The sequence below is a fragment of the Oryx dammah genome, unplaced genomic scaffold (assembly GCF_014754425.2).
Source record: "Oryx dammah isolate SB20612 unplaced genomic scaffold, SCBI_Odam_1.1 HiC_scaffold_11210, whole genome shotgun sequence".
Lineage (NCBI taxonomy): Eukaryota > Metazoa > Chordata > Mammalia > Artiodactyla > Bovidae > Oryx > Oryx dammah.
In genome coordinates, this window is record NW_024080603.1 from 1117889 (window position 1) to 1140286 (window position 22398).

The 22398-nt window shown below is 41.5% G+C and overlaps 1 protein-coding gene across 1 annotated transcript in view; it reads right to left on the reverse strand.

The window, feature by feature from the left end:
- Positions 1-5718: 5718 nt before the first annotated feature.
- Positions 5719-22398, reverse strand: part of LOC120860949 (ras GTPase-activating-like protein IQGAP2) — a 309525-nt gene continuing 292845 nt past the window's right edge. Inside the window, exons 31-36 of the mRNA XM_040236658.1 lie at positions 18906-18993; positions 16763-16975; positions 14146-14306; positions 12437-12574; positions 10386-10494; positions 5719-6669 (exon numbers count right to left, since the gene is read on the reverse strand). Coding sequence (XP_040092592.1) covers positions 6556-6669; positions 10386-10494; positions 12437-12574; positions 14146-14306; positions 16763-16975; positions 18906-18993 — 823 coding nt within the window. The 3' untranslated portion in view covers positions 5719-6555. The remainder of the gene's footprint in view (positions 6670-10385; positions 10495-12436; positions 12575-14145; positions 14307-16762; positions 16976-18905; positions 18994-22398) is intronic.

Here is a 22398-nt window from a genome sequence, read left to right on the forward strand (position 1 = left end):
AAATAATACCCTACTAGCTATCTGGGCCTCCTTTTGCCAGGACAAGTTGACACAAAATTAACCATCACACCCTCCAATGTATTTTAGCTAAGAGATTTTACACTCTAAGGAAATGACAGTGAGGCAACCTAGAGAATCTGTATGAGCTATTTTATTTGGAGAGTGCATATTCACTGTTAAAATGAGATAACCAGTAACTGTTCATACTGTTGGGGCCACTGGGGGGAGGGAAGAGACTGTCAGCCATCGTAAGGCAGGATGGGAACTGGGCTTGAACCCTGTTAGTCATCCTTAAAGAAAAACCAGGAAACCCCCTCCTCACAAGTGGCAAACAAAGATTGGAGGTAAAGGTCAGCTTATCTCAGATTAAGGATAGTGCCTGCACCTGCAGACTGTAATTATTCATTGTTCCGTACCTGCACGTTGTAAAACTAATTACTAACGTGTAACCAGTCATGTAGCTGAGGATATAAAACAGCCTTCTCTGAAATCACTTGTTGGGAGCCGTTAGGGTAATTAACCGTACTCCGTCTCGAGTGTCCTCCGAAGAGTGTTTGCGACTCCGGTTTCTACAACAATACAAGTGCCAAGAGCCATACGGGGGCACCTGAGAGGGGCGGGGATCAGTCTCCTTCTCAGCCCCACGGCAGGATCCAGTGCTGGGTGTCCCTGCCACTTACAAGGCCCTGCCAAGGCTCTGAGAACCGGAGCCTGGAACAGTCTCTCCGCTGGAGCTTACAGGGTGACTTAGAAGGCTCTATCTTAACCTGTTACTAAATCCTGGTTTCAGTAACAGAGGCAATGGAGTTTTTACAAATTGGTCAGCACTTAGACCACCCGATACACACCAGAATCTCTCAAAATAGAGACAACTTTCACCATTCAGAGTTGTGTGGTTTGCCTCTTGGAATGTTGAGGAGTACCACAAACTCCTACTTGACTACAGCCTGAGCTGTAAAAACTACATCGTGAATAACACCTCCAGTTAGTGCCTGACCACACACAGATACGCCAATATGTATCATAATATGTATCATGTGTCGCAGCATAAGGGAGATGTGCGTTAAAAATCAAAATTGAGTAAATTTGAAGATCTGATCGGCTTTATTCAGAGATTCAAGAATCAGACAGCAGCTCCTGTAGCAACTAGAGGGGAACTCCAGAGGGTTCTTATAGGCTGGAGGAGGGTGGGACAAGGAGGTATTAGCAAAAGAAAAGAGGATTTCAAGCCAGGCCATCTTCTTCTGGGGGAAGGGAACTGCAGGGGTCTTAACCATGCAGATTAGCTCCACAGTCTTGATCCAAAAGTTAAGATTGACTGTTTTATGGGTCACATTTCTGGGCAGGGTGAAAACTGCAGTCAAGTCTTGCTTTGCTGTGATGGGAGTAGGGAGAAAAAAATCAATTCATTTGGGGTTTGTCTTTTTTTTTTTTAAACATATGTCACGTCAGACAATGTTTTCACTGATTTGGTCTCTTTCTTCATCACAAACCTCCAGAATATTAAAGCATGCAAAGGCTTTCCCTCTTGTGGAGTTCACTAGAGCACATTCTTTGAGAGTAGCTAGAATCCTGTGACGTCCTTTCTAAGTTCTAGGTGCTGAAGAGCGGAGCTCAGGTCTTCTCTGGTGGCTCAGTGGTAAAGAATCCGCCCGCCAATGCAGGAGATGGGTTCAGTCCCTGATCCATGAAGATCCTACATGCCTCAGAGCATAAGCCATAGGCCACAACTATTGAGCCTGTGCTCTATAGCCCAGGGAACTGCAACTTCTGAAGGCTGAGCACCCTAGAGGTGATGCTCTGCAACAAAAGAAGCCTGCACACTGCGCTGCAACTAGAGGGAAAAAACCAAAAACAAACCCCTGCAGCAACGAAGACCCAGCACAGCCAAAAATAAATTTAAAAAGTTTCTTCTTTTTTTTTTTTTTAATTTAAAAGAGGAGTTCGGGGGACGCATGGTCCCTCTCAGCATTTCAGACCAAAAACGATTTGTTAACAGTGGAACCGTGATCAAACACACATCAAGATACAGGAGTCAGCTATGTAAAAATGAAGTTAAGTGTTTCAATTCCTATGTGTCTTTAAAGCAAAACCAGTGTTTTCTTTCTTCTTCCTAGGAGGAAGGAAAGCTTTGAGCCCTGGGGAGGAAGCTGGGGAAGGGTAGCAGAACAGGCCACCCTAAACAGGCCTCTTTGACATAATCTTATATTGAGAAACTACAGACACAGGAGAAGCTCTGAGAGCAGAGTGGAAGTTCTCTGTGAAGGAAATTGTAAGGGAAATTCACACTGGAAAGGGGGCTTGCCAGGAAGAGTGCTATTACCAATGATAACTTTTGCCAGTCTTATCTGCAGGGCCTATGTTTCCTCTGCTCACCTTCCGGAGAATTGCCCCCACTCCCAGCTTCCTCACATCTTTATCTCAGTTGAAGATAGTGTCTAAGGTGGTGTGTGTGTGTGTGTTAGTTGCTCAGTCGTGTCCGACTCTTTGTGATCCCATGGACTGTAGCCCGCCAGGCTCCTCTGTCCATGGAATTCTCCAGGCAAGAATACTGGAGTGGGTTGCCATTCTCTTCTCCAGGGCATATTCCCGACAGAGGGATCAAAACTGGTCTCCTAAATTGCAGGCAGATTCTTTACCATTTGAGCTAAGATGGTAGCTTGAGCCATTTGGGGAATTTTTATGTAGTTTTCCTGAGTATCTCCCATGTTAATCAACTATTTGTTTTTCTTTTGTTAATCATTTAGCACAGGGAGTCTCAGTAAAGAACTCAAAGGGTATAGGGAAAATTATTTTCTCTCCCCTACACTGCCCAAGAGTCTTAGTGGCTCAGGGTTGTAGGGAGCAACTGTGCCCTGACGTGGGGGTGGTTCAGTCCTCATGAGAAAGGTGCAAGCCTTGGCTCCAGGGATCTTTGCACCCATGCCTCCACTGGCTCCCTGTCCTCCTTACCTGCTTCCTTCTCGGGGTCACTCATTCATTCACATCCCTTCAAGATCTCAAAAAGTAGCAATTGATAACATCTTTAACAATGACCTCATCTTGTGGGCCAAGAGAAAACATTCACAGCTTTCCTTGAGGGTGTTGCCATGATACAAAGATCTTCATCCATACAAATAATACTCAAGCATGTCACTCAGTGTTGAAATAAGTTAAGACAAGTCCCTTTTTGAGACACTGCTAAAGGTTGGGTTTTATTTCTAAACATCTTCCCCTAATTTTGGCTCCTCTTGTACATTTCCACTTAAAGTCTTTCCTAGAGGATGAAGAAGGAAGTTTAACTTACCACCTACCTCCTACAGGTTCCTGTTCCTCACCTAATGCTAGTTGGAGGAGACAGGGTTTAGTCTCAAGGTGAAGTTAACTGTATGTTTACTGATTGCTCTGATAGAAGTCTGTAGTAAAGGTAATGCATTAAAAAACCCAAATCTACAAGCTGTTGAGACAACATTGTTTCAAGGTATTTACCTCTGTCAAAAATCTGTATAACCTGAAACCATTGTTAAAGTAGCAGATTCTACTTTTTTAAATTTGAATTTTCCAGATTCTGTCTTACCTTCAAGTTCATTTGTGCCAAACGTGTGCGTGTGTGCTCAGTTGCGTCTAACTCTTTGTGACCCCATGGATTGTAGCCTGCCAGGCTCCTGTGTGCGTGGGATTTTCCAGGCAAGAATACTGGAGTGGGTTGCCATTTCCTACTCCAGGGGCTCTTCCCCATCCGGGGATTGAAACTATCTCGTGTCTCCTGCACCAGCGGGTAGATTTTTTTACCACTGGTGCCATCTGGGAAAGTGAAGTGGCTCAGTCATGTCCGACTCTTTGTGACCCCATGGACTGTAGCCTGCCAGCCTCCTCCATCCATGGGATTCTCCAGGCAAGAATACTGGAGTGGGTTGCCATTTCCTTCTCCAGGGGATCTTCCCAACCCAGGGATCAAACCTGGGTCTCCCGCATTGCAGGCAGATGCTTTAACCTTTGAACTACCAGGGAAGCCCACCAAATGAGCATAGGCTAACCCAGTTTCTCAGCATTTCGTAATCCCCATGGAACATAAAGCCTGCTGAATGAATGAACAGAATACAAAGTGTCAGGGGTACTCTGGTCAGGGGTAGCCTGAGAGTCTGGATTACTGTTGTGGTAGAGACGGCTGGTTCGTCGCCAGCTATCACTGCTCCCGTTTCTTTACAACTAGAGCCGCGGGTTTTCCCGGGGCACATGGCTGCTGAGTTCCAGTTACAGACCTTACTGCCCAGCCTCTCCTGAAGCTAGCTGTGGTTATGTGTCTGTCTTGGCCAATGGAAGTAAGCAGAAACAACACATGGAACTTGGAACAAAAGGACTTGCCCTGGACCTCCTTCCCTGAATCAGTGACAAGGACAGAGCCCAGTGCCAGCCTGTGTCCCTGTAACTTAGAGGACTGCTCGCTTACCACCGAGAAAACAGACTTCCACCTTGTCTCCGTCACAGGGTTTGGAACTTGTGCTCACAGCAGCCACTCTTGAAAGGGAGCAGAATATGTATCTCTGGTAGAAGGAGTACTTCAAGCTGGCTAGTTGTGAAAAAACAGCAGATATAGGAGAAGCTCTGGAAACCAAGCAGTTACCCTTTTGTGAAAGACATTTACATTTACAAGGGAAATCTCCCGATTACCTCCCATAACTGCTTCCCTCCCACATTGTCTTTTGTCTTTAGCTGGAAATTTAAGGGGGTGGCTTGGGCTATTTGGGGGAGTTACTCATTTTACCTGTGTGTCTCACATGTATGTAGGATGTATAGGAGTTATTAAACTTCTCTTTTTCTCCTGTTAATCTTTTATTATGGGGGTGTGGTCCTCAGCCAAGACCCTGAAGGATAGATGGAATATTATTTTCTTCTCCCTATAAACTGTATCCTACATAGTACAGGTATAGGTGTATTACAGTTGACCCTTTAACCAATGTGAGGGTTAAAAGCCTCACTCACCCACCCTCCACGCAGTCAAAAATCTGAGTATAACTTTTGACTCCCCTAAAACTCAACTACTAATAGCCTCCTGTTGACCTGAAATCTAACCAATAACATGGGTGCACGCTCAGTAGTGTCTGACTCTTTATGACCCCATGGCCTCCCCCAGGCTCCTCTGTTCACGGGATTTTCCAGGCAAGAATACTGGAGTCGGTTGCCATTTCCTTCTCCAGGGGATCTTCCTGACCCAGGGATTGAACCTGTGTCTCCTGGGTCTCTTGCATTGGCGGATGGATTCTTTACCACTGTGCCACCTGGGAAGCTCCTTACCAACAACATAAACACTTGATTAACACATATTGTTTATGTTATATGTATTATACACTGTATTCTTATAATAAAGTAGCTAGAGAAAAGGTTATTAAAATCATAAGGAAAAGACATTTACAGTACTGCACTGTATTTATCAATATTGAAAGTCTGTCATCTGTTATAAAATAAATAATTTCTCAGTACCTATATTGTCTTATATGTTATAAAACACTGTAGATGTTATAGAGCTTATTAACACTAGGTATCAAAACTAAAAAGATGTCAAAAAGAAATTCATGTTTCGTTTAAACTGTCTATTGAAAAAATTCACATATAAGTGGCCCCACACAGATCAAACCTCATGTTGTTTGAGGGTCAATGGTACTTCTTTTCCCCAAAGGCCCCACCAAGAAGCTTCTCCTACCCACTAAATGATCTGGATTTATTCAGACAAAAGGCAAATTAATGTAATTCAGTAACATTTATTTTACATAAAGCAATTTTTCAAAGAATACATTTAAAAACCATCCAGATACTGATCTTATTGCATTACAAAAACTTGAGAGGCACAATGGAAATATTCAAATAGATTGTGAGGGGTGGAAATGGGGGCCTTCGATTGCTGTTCATGGTATTCCTTAGTCACTTAAAGGCTCTGGGTCCAACAGTCTTTACCATGAGGCAGTAGTGCACTTCACTGAGTAGGAATAAATCACATAAAATATATACCTTTGTACAGAAAGTGTTATTGTACTGTCACTTTCAATTACTTATAAAACTCATTTTGAATTGCACAAAAGTTCTCTTTAAAATCGATAACTCCCAGGAGGCAGGGCTTAGAACCAAGTTATCTGTCTAAATAATTCATTACAAATAATTCAGCTTCCATTTCTCCACAGATCAAAACAACAAAAAAATCTATGAAGAGGTACATTATTTAAATGGGACATTTAAAATTCTTTTCATAGGAAAATAGGTTTACACATTTGTCCCTAGTCAGCTAAAATTATCTCTCTACTTTAAAACAAATCCCAGAATGTCCAAAGATTTAAATCAGACTACCCACACCACAGCACAATGTGGCAGTTTTTACAGGAATTCATTTTGTGTCTCATTCTACTGCAGTATCAGATTATCAGAAAGGCACATGGGTACATTCTTCAGAACAGTTTTGGTCTTGAAAAAAAAAAATCACACATTTATAAGCAGTGATCTCAATCATGTTTAGAAACAAAAATACCAAACAGATTCATTTCCTAATCCAGGTGATACAGAATCCGAGAGATTTCTGCAGGCACTTCACTTCCCGTAGAATTTCTTGTTCAGCAGGTATATGAGAAGGTTTACATTCACTTTAACTTTATCAAACATTTTCATCACAGCTACGCCTTCATACTGCATCTGAAGTAAATCCTGCAATTGCAAGGAACACCAATCACAGCTTCAACTTGACGTTTCCCACATTTAAAACACATTCTAGAAGAATTTGTTGACAAAAATAAGATTCAGTTGACCTAAGGACCTCAGTGGGGATTCTTATACTTCAGTGTGCATGGTAATCAGCTGCTTTATTAATGAAACACAGGCCAGTTAACACAGATTGCTGGGCCCCACCCCCAGGAACCTCTGATTCTGGAGCTCTGGGGGAGGGCCCAAGAATTGGCATTTTAACAAGTTCCCAAGGGGTGATGATACTGTTGGTTTGGGTGCCATAGTTTGAGAATCACTCATCTCAGTGAAAGAAAACAGATTTTTAGAACTGATAAGGACTGTATGACAGAAAACCAATACCATTAACATTAGATATATAATTAAAAGTTTAATTTTAATCGAAAAACTCAAGACACAGATGTGACAGCAAGATGAGGTATATCCTGTAGAAGAGCCAGTGTTTTCTAAAGTGAGAGTCAGAGAATTCACTGAGGAGCAGAAAAGAATACTTTAAAACTCCTCTTTATTTTTTTCCCTCATTCCTTAAGCATTCACATTTTCTGTGTATTTTATAAAATAAATTTTGAGTAAAGTGCCAAGTGCATGTATACTTTATAAATAAATATGTAGAAATGGGGAGAAATGATCTATTTATTGATGAAAATTGTGAGACTGACATTTGGAGACCAACGGACAAAGCAATTCCTCCTGATCTAGACAGACTATTTGTGTTCCTGTATTCTGTTCCTCATCCTCAAGTAAGATTATCACTCTGTGTTTCATCACTGCTGTGTAAACAAAGAAAAATTAATAAAATTTCCTTCATTTATAAATTAATAATTGGGTCACACCAGTCACACACATGAGACTAAGCAGTAACATTTTATAATAACACAGGACAGGGGCCCTTCCCAAACAGAAGATATCATTCCTGAACTGCCCTAGGCTCATATCCACGTCTTGTTTTCCTGCTTCTAGTTCTGAAAACTTCTTGCTTCTTAATGATAATACCTTGTGTCTACAATGAGCATGGCCACCTGCAGAAGTTGGAATCGTCTTTGAGAGAACGTGAGCTCTTGCCAGCTTCCTGCTCCACTTTCTCAATTAGCTCCAATTGCACTCAACTAAAACCCCTCCATTATTTAGAAATGCTTCTGGGATGGAAATGCCACAGGGAAGTGAAGTTCTTTGATCAAGAATGCTTTTGACTATTAAACAGGGTTGGAGGTTCACTTTTCCTTTGGGACAGGCAACATCTGTTAAAGTCTTGTGGAAAAGAACGAAACCATCATGGTTCAGTTGAGAAGGAATCATGTACAGAGGGAAATTAGCTGCCCACCCCGCCCCTCCATGTGGGGAATGGAGGAACTCTGATTGAACTTGTGGTTCAAGACCAGATTTTAGTCTTAGCTCCACTATTTGCAATAAGATTGCAATAACACATAACCTAGCTGAAGTTCTGTTTCCTTGTGCGTAAAGTGGGGGTTGACACTGCCAACTCCACAGGTGTGTTCCTGGGTAGATGAGATCAAGGAGTCTGCAAACCCTTTGTAAGCCACTCTTGTCTGGTCAGGATCAACTGGAATCCTGTGAGACAGGCAGTAGAGCAGAGCGATGCAGGGTTTGGACTCCAGGGGCCCCTTCCATAGCATGCTTTCTGAACCTCAGTTCTTCATCTGGGAAAAGAATGCCAAGGCTGCAGCCTTCCATAAACACCAGCCATTATCTGTATAAGCAGAACCCCTTCATGTAAGTCATGCCTTCAGGATATAATCTTTATGAACCAAGGAAAGACTGGGTTGAAGAAAATCTAGACACATAGAGTTAGAAGGAATCTCCCTTTGTCCTTTTAGAAACGAAGTCCTTGACTCACACTAAGGACCTGCCCATCATATTTCTCTTTCGTAAAATTCACTTCATCCTAGAACTGTTTAAAAGCCATATGTGACAAGACGTCTGACTTTATGTCTGACAATCATTTTATACAGGGCTGGCTCTTTGGGCATTCGATCTGCACACAGTCCCCTGATTAGACCAAGGGCCTTGCACTTAATGTTCTGCTGTTACCATCTTGAAATTCTCACCAATTTTGAGTAAGGGGCTCTGCATTTTCATTTTGCATTGAGCCCTGAAAATTACATAACTGGTCCTGACGATATACATGAATGACTGAAAAAATCTGGAGCATGTTAGCCATCTACAGATAGCTCAGGAGTAACATTTGACAACTGTATGTCTAAGTGAAGGGCATGAACAGCTAATCCTACTATGGAACTTTAACAAAGGAGCAAGTGAAGCTGGATGTTTGCACCCATGTTAAAAGGAAGTCCTGTGGAATTCCCAGGGCCTCTCTAAACAGGTGTCTCCTGGTCACTGGTGATTCATCTGTTCAGTAGATGTTGATTGGTCTTGGGTCATTTCCTTCTTGGCAATCCATGATATATCTTTGCTTTAGAGAAGAATCACTAACCAAAGCACATCACTGCATTCTTTTCTCTTCCTCAATTTATCTAAATGTTCCATGGAGTGAGTCAAGACGTTCAGTTTAATTTTTAAACAGATACATTTAGTGACATTTAAAATACATTAGAAATCTATTTACTTAAGAATACTTTTCAAAATTACATAATATCTTCAATTTTCTCCAATTTACTCCATTATCTCAGTGTCTTTATCAAACCATTTAGCTTTTTTTTTTTTTTCTTCTTTCTTTTGTTCTTTAAGCTTACAAGGAATGCCAGACAGAAAAGAAGGGCCCTGGTATTTCACCCCATGGCTTCGGGGTGGAGGTATAACTTCCTTGATCTCAGCCACAGGTCAGGCAGGCAGTGAGCCTAGAACCTACACCATTCCCAGTGGTTTATCATGATGATTCATGTAGATGCCTGCAGAATACCTGGGAACCATTTTACAAGCAGTTTGGGGCCCAAGTAAATAGGGGATATTTCCATTTAAAACCTCATACAAAAAAGAAAACTCAACCACATCTCTAAACTGATCTAAAGATCTCTAAGGATCTAAACTGATCCTGTGCTAAGCATTAAGAAGTTGGAGTACATAAGAGTTTGCTCCAAACACCCTCCACTTTCTTTTTTTTTTCTTTTGGTGGCACAAACTATTTTCTCAGTTTCTATTCAACATATTTGGCTTAAATGTGATTCTTATTTTAAAAAATAGTAATAATTCAGACTGCAAATCTCACTTTTCTATTTATAGCCATCTGTTTTGCACAATGTTTTTCTTGCTTGTGATCCCAAAGAATTAACAAAGAAATTTAAGAAACTGATGTAAACATAATTCTAGGAAGGAGAAAGAAAAGGAGAAATGAGATCCAGAAAGTTTCAATCCTGGGTATATGTTATCTTAGAAATGCAATTTCCTAAGAAAAAGAAAGTTTCCAGCCTTTAATCAATAGCTCTGAATACTGTTGTGTATATTATTCTTTTCTCTAAGTTTCAAAGTGAAAACATGGCTTAGAAAAACTCAATGCTATGGTTTACCATTTAAAAGCAGTTTAAGTTCCAATAATTTGAAGAACCATAGCTTTTAAAAAATCATCAATACTTAAAGACAGGCAAATAATCATGGTACTGGCCTACAGCTAAATGCCATTGTTTGTCACGAAGAATGCAAGCAAGGGAAGCCAAGAATGACCCCCTTTATGAAACTCCCCCCAATATGCAGGAATTCCAGCTTACCTGAATATTGAGCTGAACCTTCTCCATCTCAACACCCAGGAATTTTGATCTGACATCGAAGATACCCACATCTTCAGTAGACGAGATATCAAATGTAACATTTTTAAACCTAATGAAGAAAGGACCATTCACATATGTGGAACTGCAAATATATGCTTAAAGCTGAAATGAATGGAATCCTCACTCAACCCCCTCAGTGGACAGGCTGCTGGGAAAACCCCAAGTAAGTTACCCCAAGTCTCCCATCATCTTTTCCTGATTTGGCTCACGGGAACTAGGAGATCTGTAGCCCGTAGAGCACTGGAGTAGGTGCTTTGTTACAAAAGAAAGGCAAAATATGACCCTAGGTCTTAAAGAGCATAAGATACAGTTGAAATTATATGAGATTCACATGCGAAGAGTTGACTTATTGGAAAAGACTCTGATGCTGGGAGGGATTGGAGGCAGGAGAAGGGGACGATGGAGGATGAGATGGCTGGATGGCATCACGGACTCGATGGACATGAGTCTGAGTGAACTCTGAGAGTTGGTGATGGACAGGGAGGCCTGGCGTGCTGTGATTCATGGGGTCGCAAAGAGTCGGACACGACTGAGCGACTGAACTGAACTGAACTGAACTGAACTGAACACAGAACTGTAAGTGTTGACTTGTATGGCTGACAGGAGGTTAGTTGTTTAGATGATTACTTTCATGGCAACTTCAAAGGAGAAGAAGCATTTTCTCTGAGTTGGTCTGAGTCAAAGAGAAGGTAGGATAGAATAAATGGAAGGGAAGCCAGGCCTTGGAGGAAGCAGGAGTTACAGAGGACCGCACGCAGTGAGTCTGGCCTCCCACAATGGGAAAGGGAGTGATGGACCATAAGAATCTGGTTCTTTAAAACAGTGACCCCAAGAGCGCCTGGCGTGGCGCCTGGGGGGAAGTTTCTCCTCCACTTCTAATACACACAGTAACACTGCTGCTGGAGTGGCTCTGACCCAAGCAAGGCACCATCTGTGGCTTTCAAATTAGAAAAGTCCTGTGTGGTTCTTTTTTAAATATTTATTTTCATTTCTTTGGTTGCATAGGGTCTTAATTGTGGCATGTGGGATCTAGTTCCCTGATCAGGGATTGAACCCAGGCCCCCTGTAACGGGAGTGCAGAGTCTTAGCCAGTGGACCCCCAGGGAATTTTCAGAAAGGTCCTGTTTTGCAACTGTAAATAACTCTCACTGAGCAAGACCAAAGGTTAGACTGTTTTTTTTTTTTTTAAATTCAACATATTTGTTTATGCCCAGCTACCTGTCTTCTCCCAATTATGGAAGGGGGGATGCTGAACCATGTGGCAGGAGACATATCCTTGCCTTTTACGAAAGGAACTCATAGAAACAAAAGCTGAATTCTGTGGTCTTTCCTAGGCTTGAAACCCTCTGAGGTTGGGGATGGGGGTGTTTGGCCCTAAGTCTGGGTCCCTACAGGTCCTAGCACAGTGCATGGTGTCCCAGAGCACTCAGACTGTTACTGCTGAATGAATGAGGGCCCTGGGTCATTCGAAGCCACATCACTCCAGCTCCCTGTTTGCCTTTAACAAAATTAATCTATTTTTTTCGGAGCTAGGCAGCAACGGTTTCTTTCTTGTCTTTAAACCCAAGGAAATACAAATTGATAGAAATAGTAAACCATTTGCTTTGAAAGCAGGCAGAAAATAGCACACTGAGTAAAATACCAAATTTTTAAATCCCACTTTCTTAAAAAGACAAAGCAAATAATCTACTTTTGAAAGTGCTTTGGAAAGGCAGCCTTGCATTCTCACCGCTATGACTCAGTACTTTTGGAGGGAAAGGCGAGGCTGGCAAAGCCATGGGAAACTCAGCCTCTTGATCAGTGCCAGGCCTGGTGGGAAGCCCAGAGATTACAATACGTGTTTTCTCCTGTCATCTGAAATCAAGGGGAAGCCCTGATAGACCCAGTGAAACTTTCTTCAAAGGCCACAGGAAGCTGAATTAATGTGAGTCAGATCTGATGTGCAAGATGAGAGGGTATTGTGTTCTGTGCAGATTCTGGGTGCTACTCACTGGTTTGCCTGAAGATCGTCTATGTCCAGGAGGACACCCTTCTCCTGCAGCTTTGCAGCTGTGTACCGCACTGGCTTTGCCCGCTTCATCCCTCTGGGTTCTCCTTTTCCATCAAGTTTAATTGATCTCCGAGTATTTCTGGCAACATAAGAACAGACCATCTGGCATGAAGGTGGCAAACTCAGATGTTCCTGGCAGCACAGCAGCCAGGAAAGCATACCCCCGTCCACCCCTGGCCTCCAGGTATGGAACCTGGGCAACTTTATATTGTGTGATCGTCAGTGACAACCATCCCTGCCCAGTGAAATCTCCTACTGAACTGGTTAAGGGAAAGCCATTTTCAATGTGACTCAAGTTCAAATTACAGACAAATATGCTTCATAACACTTGCACTCTGCTGTCTCAGGGGTATTGGACCACCTGGCTCCATTAAGTCACTCTGCAAGCAGCTGAGGTGCCGTGAAATGAACTGTGTACACACTCCTAAGGGAAGGGGTCATTTAAAGTGTTTAGTTTAACAAAGTTAGTTTATTTAACAAACACAAGATGGCCATCCTTCTTCCCAGTGCTTTCTAAATAATGCCTCACATTTACAGAATTAACCTTTCCATTGTGTTCCAAAATAAATTCCTCTGTTCCACGAGTATTCCAGTTAGCTCTCATTACAACACGTGTGAGGCTGGCACTCCCAAATCCCACTTAAAGATGAGAAAATTGAGACTTCAGAGAACACCGGATTGGTTCAAGATCACACAATGTAAGAGAGAATCCCAATCTATCTCACTTGACTGCAGAGCTTGTAAAATGGCTTGCTGTAGATGCAGTAAATATATAAAGAAAATCTCTCACAACTTTATTTATACTATATATTAGCTTGACCAACTTTCTTCCTCACAGAAAAGTAATTTAAAGGCTGCAAATGAATCAGAACTAGTGGGGTCCAGATAAATGAGGTTTAAATTTGGTTATATTCCTCCTTCAAATCTTCTATGATTAATGCAATTCACTTTTTTGTATAGTACAATTTTTTAATGTCAATTTGACTATAAATATTACATAAAAATAATGAATTACATATTTAAATGGGTAATTAAAATTTGATTAGGATTGACCTTATCCAGTGATAAGAATAATTATGAGCAAAGAATACTCATTACAACTGCCTATATTGTGGGAAAAAAAAACTATGATATGTGTGCTAATGGGTAATAGAGAACTGACAAATTTTGTCTTTTGTGTCAACATGACTTTTAAAAATCAGTAAGCAATTAAAAATCACTAAGCTGCATCGTGCAATAGCAAGTATCTGGCTTTAAACATTATCAAGCATATAAATACTGTTTACTGTAAATATCCCCAAGCATAGCTTTCTTTTTTTCTTTTTTAAATAATAGTGTTTAAAAGACACCTTTGACTAAAAAAGAAGGAATAATCAAAGTGCTTCCCCAAGTGTTTAAAGTTACTTGATTGAAACACAACAGGGTAAAACTAACTTTAATGCCAGTGTTTATAGAGAATTAACATGTTTCTAAATTCACTCCTGACTTCTTAGCTCACAATGGCGAATCATAAAACTGAGATTCTAGTTTCTGGTTATGTAATAAATCAAAGTTTGCTACCAATCCCAACCTGAACAGCCCAGGATTGTATATGAATTGATACCTTGTATAAATCATGACATTACAGAAGAATATATGATTTCAACTTACTTTCTTTTTAAGTTGTCTAAACAAGTCTTTATGTAAGTGTCATAATAATTAATTTGCTCTTCAAAAAATGCTGCCTTCTTGTTAAGTGCACTGAGCGTCTGCTGAAGTTTTTCCAGTTCAGCTTTTCGAAGCTTACGATGGATTCTTTGATTTCGAATATCCTACGGTAAAAAGGAAAGGCCATGGTATGAGATTTAAGCAGGAGTTTGCTTTATAATACTGCCCCTTTGGGACAAGAAGAATATCTAGTACTCAAATCACTCTTTGTGACTGTTACAACAGTTAGGGCTTCCTGGTGACACAATAGTAAAGAATCTGCCTGCCAATGCAAGAGAGTCAGGTTAACACCCCTAGAGAAGGAAATGGCAACCAATCCAATGGGCAGAGGGGTCTGGCCGGCTACAATCCATGGGGTTGTAAAGAGCTGGATATGACTTAGTGACCCAATAACAATAACAGTTTATTTTAGTTACTTCATTTTAAACTTTCAGCACCCAAATGTTCCCTTTTCACTTTAGAACTAGGAATGTCCATAGTTTACTTTGAGATATAAAGTGAAAGTGAAGTCGCTCAGTTGGGTCCGACTCTTTGCGACCCCAAGGACTATAGCTTACCAGGCTTCTCCGTCCATGGGATTTTCCAGGTAAGAGTACTGGAGTGGGTTGCCATTGCCTTCTCCAGATATAAGGTTGATGGAAAAGCAAAGAAGCAATTTTAGAGTAAGCATACAATTAATCTAAGGAGAGCTAGCGTTTTAAAAAGTACACAAGCAAGACTTTAGCAGGAGACAATTTCCTCAGAAAGTTTTGAATTATATATACTTTGAAGAGTGCTTTACCCTGAAAAGTATTATATTTCATCATTACATTAATTTTCTTTTCTTTTCTTTCTTAGCTGTCCGGCCAGGATTGTGGGATCTTAGTTTCCCAACCAGGGATCGAACCCTGGCCCTCAGCAGTGAAAGTTCAGAGTCCACCAGGGATGGCCCCATTTGTGAAATAAATTTTTTAAAAATATACTTTTTAATCTGAAAAATAGTTTCCAACATTTGCACAAACAACAACTGGGGTCTCAAGACTGAACAAATTCAACATGGATAACTATTAGTTGGATTTAAATAGAGTTCCTAGAGCATGAAGTTGGAGCAAGCTGCTTACAGCTTGCGAGAGACATGGTATAGTTAAACTTACAAACATATAATTCTTTTTTTTAAAATTCTAATTGTTAAATTAAGAAAATGTTTAAGAAAAGTGCCAGTGTATTATTATTTTTCCTCTGTGGACAAATTAAAAACCATTCCTTTTAAGTAAGAATTCTTCATTAAGTAGAATATTTGAGGGGATGCTTTCATGATAGTTTTTTTCTTTAAGACAAAAGCCTCAATTTCTCTACTGTACATTCCCTAAGAGAAGTATTTTCCAACCCAGAGTTACAGAAAAGGCACCACTTCCCTTGAGTCACTCAGGCTGGGAGGAATAAGCCTATTGCCAGTAATGGCCATAAGTTTCCATGGAAGAATAAAGCTGAGTCCACTTCCCTTTCAGAATTCTTTTTTTTTTTTTTCCTGATCATGTAACTGTCCTTAACCTCCAGATCCATTTTAGTTTGCATGTTTGGACAAAATAAAACAATGAAAAGAAATTTTTTAACCCAAAATATATACTTCCTTATCCTTGGCAAACAGATCTAGTCTTTTCCTGTGATGTTTCCTTGCACTAATTTGATATCCTTTTCTCAGGAAGTTTCTCAACTGTAAAAATATGGGATGAGAAAACAGAAACTAGCTTTTAAGTCTGAACTGCATTCAGGCTAAACTGACTAGAGACAAATTCTCTGGGACATAGAGGTGTCATCTCAGCGGCAGATCCTATGGGCAAGAGGATTATATGACAACTCATTACTCAAGAGAGAACTCTCCTGGAAGTGTCGCTTTTAAAATTAGTAGGTATTGTTTAAAGCAACAGATGAAACTCATCTATTACGTTTCCTAAGCATTGATGTCTGGTGTGTTTCAGCTCTTCTGACAACTTGGGGGAGTTGCGCCTGAACGCTCAGCTCAGTGTCCTTAGCTGTGTCCAACTCTTTGCGACTCTACAGACCGTAGCCTGCCAGGCTGCTCTGTCCACAGGGGTTTCAAGGCAAGAATATTGGAGTGCGTTGCCATGTCCTCCTCCAGGGGATTTTCCCAACCCAGGGAGTGAATCTGCCTCTCCTGAGTTTCCTGCATTGGCAGGCAGATTCTTTACCACTGGGCCACCTGGGAAGCCCCTCAATTGGGGGGAGTTGTGGTTATTCTCTGTTAAAAGTCATCAACTGCTTTGAAACCTTAAAACATCTGTAATATTGAGGAGGACAGGAACCATATGTATATAACTATGAATCCTTCACGTCACCTACTGAGTCCCAGCATGTGAGCAATGATTAGCACAGACAGAGGATGAGATGGTTGGATGGCATCACCGACTTGATGGACATGAGTTTGGGTGGACTCCAGGAATTGGTGATGGACAGGGAGGCCCGTGTGCTGCGGTTCATGGGGTCACAGAGTCGGACACGACTGAGCGACTGAACTGAATTGAACTTAACGCAAAGCAGAAAGAATACTCTTCCCCACAACCTTGGCAATCTTATTGAGAATGTCTTGGTATTTGTTTTTGGATGACACGTGTCCAGTCTGTTCCAATGTCCGAAGGTTCCTCTGGATTTTCCTCTTCTTCTGCTCGAGGGGCAGCTGTGCGTCTTCAACCATAGATAGGCCCTGCTTCATGTCTTCAGGAGTCCTGGAATCTAAAACCGCACGGTTCACCATGTCTGAGGCATGATCTGTCTCCTGGAAAGGGAACATCAAGATGTTGATTTATCTCTGATGTCCTGACCCCACAGGTTCAGAAGCTGCACAAGGTGAACCAACATCAAAATGAAAGAGGTCCTCAAGCCAAGGTCCGGAGACCTTAACCACATGCTCCCCAGGGGTTTTGTGGCAGGTCTTTGGGAAGGAATTACTTTGTTTTCCTAAAAACCAGAGCAGTGGTGGCAGGCCTACCCTGAGAAAAATTCTAAATCGTTATTTTATGGTTAATGTGACAAGTTATCTTAGTAACAGATGTATTCCAAGGGATAACCAGCATTTTATAATTCCGTGGATGGAAGGATTTCAGTATCGGATAGGCTAGTCCAGTTGAGAAAATTAAAGCTAAGATTATCCATTAAAACGTGGCCACGAGAACCCTGAAGATCCAGAACCCAGTTAAACGCTCACACACGAGCCATATTTACAGCCATTCATAAGCCGTGAAGGCAGGCAGAGACCTTTGTCCTGGAAAGGCAATCATTCTCCAACTATGAACTCTGAGAAATCTGCAGGGTTTCTTTGAACCAAAGAAATTAACAGCACGCTTAGCACAAAATTTGTTTCCAAATAAATGGTGAGTAAATGAATGAATCAAAACAGTTTGGATAGTTTGTTTAAAAAAACTATACAAGAGACTAGTGATCTTCACATGTCACTGTACTAGAAAACTGGTTGGCATAGTAGACAGAGGCTAAGACTATAAATGTTCTTACACACAGGAAAGACAGATCAACCTGGGGGATACAGGAACAGTAAGCCAGGTCAGTAGGAAACAACAACGGTAGCAGCCAATGTTGCTGAGCATTTAGTATATAACAGATATTTTTCTACTCACTTAACATGTTTTAACTGAGTTACTCCTGAACTGGGTGCTATTATTATCATTCCCATTTTACAGTTGAGGAAACTGAAGCATAGAAATATTTCTCGGTGCCTAGCCTTACACAGCAAGGAGGTATGGAGCTACATTTGATTTTGGAAGTCTGCACTCTTAGTGACTATGCTACATTTGGGGGGAAAGAAAATATTCTTAATAAAATATTAAGAGTTAAAATTCTCATACTCAGTATTATATTCTACCCACTTTGGTTATATATACTTTTATTAAAAACCATGACACAATGATTTATTCACAACCAATTAAATTAAGAATGATTCAGGAAAATCATGTGTAACCCAGCTAAAGTTCAAAAAAGTACAGAAGTACAAAGAGGTAACTAAATTGATAATCTTGTTAGTGTTTGTTTAGGGAGTGGCAATCATTGAAACTAAAGCAATAACACTGAAATTAATTCAGAACAAACTAAATAATGATGCATTTTAAAGGATGCTGATAAAAGTTTAATGCAAGATTGTTATGAAACTTCATTTACACCAGGATAATGGTGCTCTGATCTAATGGACTCAAGATGTTGGCTTCCGAAGCATTTGAAAAACAGTTTTAATGAGTAAGGCACTCGTTCATTTCTTCAAGTCGGCAAAAACACAAAATATGAAAGGTATTTTTCTATATCCTGTTGACCAGAACAATTCCTTAAGTGCCTTATCTGCCTATCCACTGCAATGAGTAGTCTTCATTTTTAAGCAGTCCAATTTTTTCCCCTTTGTTCCCTACACTCACTGTTCAAAATTTACCATGAACATTCAGAGGCTCTGAAATACCCAGAACTAATCTTCTAGTCTAGGAGAAGATTATTTATTATAAATTCAGTGCCGTATTTTCCTATTTCATTTCTGTTGATATTCCATGGATTTTCTATATAATTGAAGTCAGTTCACTGAAAGTTTTACTTCTAAACTGTGTCAGACAGTTTCTCTGAGATAACAGCAAACAATTGGCGCAAAGATCTGTTACTAAAATCAACACATATCTAAGGCATTTATTATTTACACTCTAAAGGTCAATTACCTGTTTTGTACTTGCTGGTGTCTCTAAGATCTCTGTTAGTGTGCTTCCTGGTTGGTTCCGGATCACGTCAATGATCAGTTTTTTGGTCCTTACAAAACAGGAAAAGGAGAGACAGGCTTTCAGACAGCAGTCTTGATGCACAAAAATCTGTTTCTCCTGAGGCAGTGCAAAGATGAAGCTTCAAAGAGAATCCTTAAAAATGAAAGCGTCTCGCAGAACTTCAGGATGTCTGCTTTAAGGCTCCCCAAAGTTTGTGAATGCTTGATAATCAAAGTCTGGGTTTTATATGCTTGAGGCCATCAGATTACAGGGGCTTCCCAGGTGGTGTTAGTGGCAAGGGACCTGTCTGACAATGCAGGAGACGTTAAGAGACCCAGGTTCGATCCCTGGGTGGGAAAGATCCTCTGGGGGAGGGCATGGCAACCCTCTACAGTATTTTTGCCCTGGAGTCCCATGGAGAGAGGAGCCTGGTGGGCTATGGCCCACAGGCTCACTCAGAGTTGGACACGTCAGATTACAGATTACATCCTGGGCACAAGTGTGTTGTAACTACTTTCTCGTTTTCAATTTCATCTGTGCTTTGGGGCCATGCTGTGGCAGCCGGTGGGATCTTAACTCCCCAACCAGGGATGGAGCCCGTGGCCCCCGCGGTGGAAGCTCGGAGTCTCCACCACCCGGACCATCAGGGAAGTCCCCCTTTTCTTCTTTTCAGACTGAGACTACTTTCTGATGACCAGGAGGAACAACTGGGCTCATCACTCTGGAAGGAGCAGCAATAATATCTAATGTCCTGACTTTAATAACATTTAACTTCTGAGCCTGTTGGAAACATCATAAGCTACTGGGAGCCAGACCAGCTGTTATTGTTGATGCTCTAAGGATGTTATGAAATACTGTGAAGGCCAGTGGGAATGCAAGTCCCGTGTGGGCTGTGAAGGCTCTGGCTGCCGGATGACACAGCAGCCGGGAGGAGGGGTGGTTGGGAACCTTGGATCTGGTGGGACTAAGCCATCGGTGAAGGTCCCTGGCCTCAGGTGGGAGAGAACAAGAGAGCTGCTCGGTAACAAGAGCTGGAAAACCACTCTGTCAGTGCCAAAACTATGTATTTTTTCATATGTGTTCTTTAGGATAATCAGCCATCCTTCCCCAATTAAAGATCAGGTTATGTAACTATGTACTAAGACTTTAATGTAAAAGGTAAATGGTCAAGTATGCTCCCTTTTACACTGTGTCCCTTAAGAAAAAAAAACAAAAACGGAACATAAACAGAAGTCGCCTTAAATTACAAACAGGTCTAACCAACATCTGAAGTTTCATTCTTGTTGCACTGAACCTCAGTTCCTCTCAAGGCATTACATGGTATCACCGGATGATGAATTTCTTCCTCAACTACAGCAGGAAATATTCATACAGCATGAAAATCGGAAAAGGAAAAGAAAACATCATTCATGTTTTGAATCCCCAGGGCGGGGGACTGCGCCCAAAGGACAAGAGGAAACTCTCACAGGGAACTGCAGATATATTATTCTTGCAAATAGGATAAAATCCAACAAGCCATCTGTAACCATTATTTTTCTCCTTTCTTATTTAAGTCTGTATGAGAACAATGATCACAACCATTTCCTCTGGCCCATGAGCTTTCACTGGGGATTTTCAAGCTGTCTGGGAATGCACAGAGAAATGTTGCCCCAGAGTCAGAGGTGGACACACAGCTCATTCCAGCCATGTGCGAGACAGCCCTGGCTCCTGAGAGCCAAGAATCTATCATCTCTTTCCCCACTCGACTCCCCACTCCAGTCATCATTATAAATATCTTAAATGGAAACATCCGGTTAGAAACAAAAGCTCTAGGTGATTTTAAAAAATGTTAACACTTATTTGAAATAATATTCTAGGAATGACTGATGATATATGATTCCAGGAAACTCTTTAGAGAAGCTATCTGAGGACCAGCATGACCAGGGTCACTCAAATGTGCCCTCGTAGGGACAGAGAATGTTTATCTGCTCAGGAGTGCCTGGAGCACACAGCCTTTCTCTTGAAATTCTATTTTAGGTCAGGCTTCTACTGGAATCTATTCCCAAAGTTTCACCCCAGACTTCTTACATGTAAATAACTGTCCAGTTTCATGACAGAGAAATCACTACCTCGCCCTGCAGTATGCCTAAATGTATGGTTAAAGACGCTGGAGTCAGACAGATCTAAGGTCGAACCAGGGAGCTGCCTACTAAGTGTATGGACTTGTGCAAATGATAAAGTCCTTGGAGGTGTTTTTTCTTTTTTTTTCCTTCCTGTTTACATAATGGAAATCTCTCAGGACTGAAAGAAAGATGCAGGTACATCCCCTCCTGAGAGTCTGACATGTGGTCAGCATTCACGTGGTCACTAAAGCCTCGCATGCTGCCCACGATGGCAGCCACTGGTCATAGGTGGCCAGTGGGCGCTTGAGACATGGCTGGTCCAAACTGAGATATGCAGTAAGTGCAAAACACACACCAGATTTGGAAGGCTCAGGATGAAAATGGAATGTGTCATGCTGCTGTCGCTCAGTCGTGTCTGACTCTATGTGATGCCATGGACGGCAGCATACCAGGCTTCCCTGTCCTTCACTATCTCCCTGAATTTGCTAAAACTCATGTCCATATTTGGAAGGCTCATTATGAAAAAAGGAATGTGTCATATACCACTAATGATTTTTTTATGCTGATTCCATATTGAAGTAACAATATTTTGGATATATCGGGGTAAATTAACATATTAGAATTAACTTCACCTATTCCTTCTTAAAAAATGGCTTCCAGAAAATTTAAAAGTACCCGTGTGGCTCACATTAAACCCCCTGAGATGCACAGCACTGGAGCAGCCCATTCCTGAATATGAAGCCCACTCAGAGAGGCCTGCCTTCCAGTGAGGTCCACTCGCTGGACCCAGTGAGTCACAGGACGTCAGCGCTGAGGGGGACCTTTGGGCAACAGTCCAATCCCTGGTTTTACAAATGAGTCAGCTAAGCCCTAAGGAGCTCCACTGTTACAGAAGCTTGCATTCTACTTTCTAGAGTTGCAGGGAACAAGCTGAATTCCCTTTCCTCATCATCAGCCCCGCACCAACCTGCAGAGGCTGCCAGGACTGTCTTCATCCCCTCTGCTACCACTGCTCTTTTTCCCAAGCAAAACCCCTCAGTTTCTTAAACCTCTTCACAACAGGAGTTAGAGAGTTTCTAGTCCTGCCCATACTTCAGTTAGCCAATGAATTTATGCCACGTCGCCCCCCCGCCCGCCCCCGACCTTAATGCAAACACAATATGCCGGATATGGTCTGACCAGCATGAATCAACTGGTTTACGTTTTGGTCCCATGGATGTTCAAACAATAGGTGAGACAAGCTGATCCAATCAAGGACTCTGCCTTCTTCCCAGAATGAGTAAAGTTAAGAAAAAATGAAATACACCAGGGAGTTTATTTGTCATAGCCCCACTCAAATCCCACGGTCAATA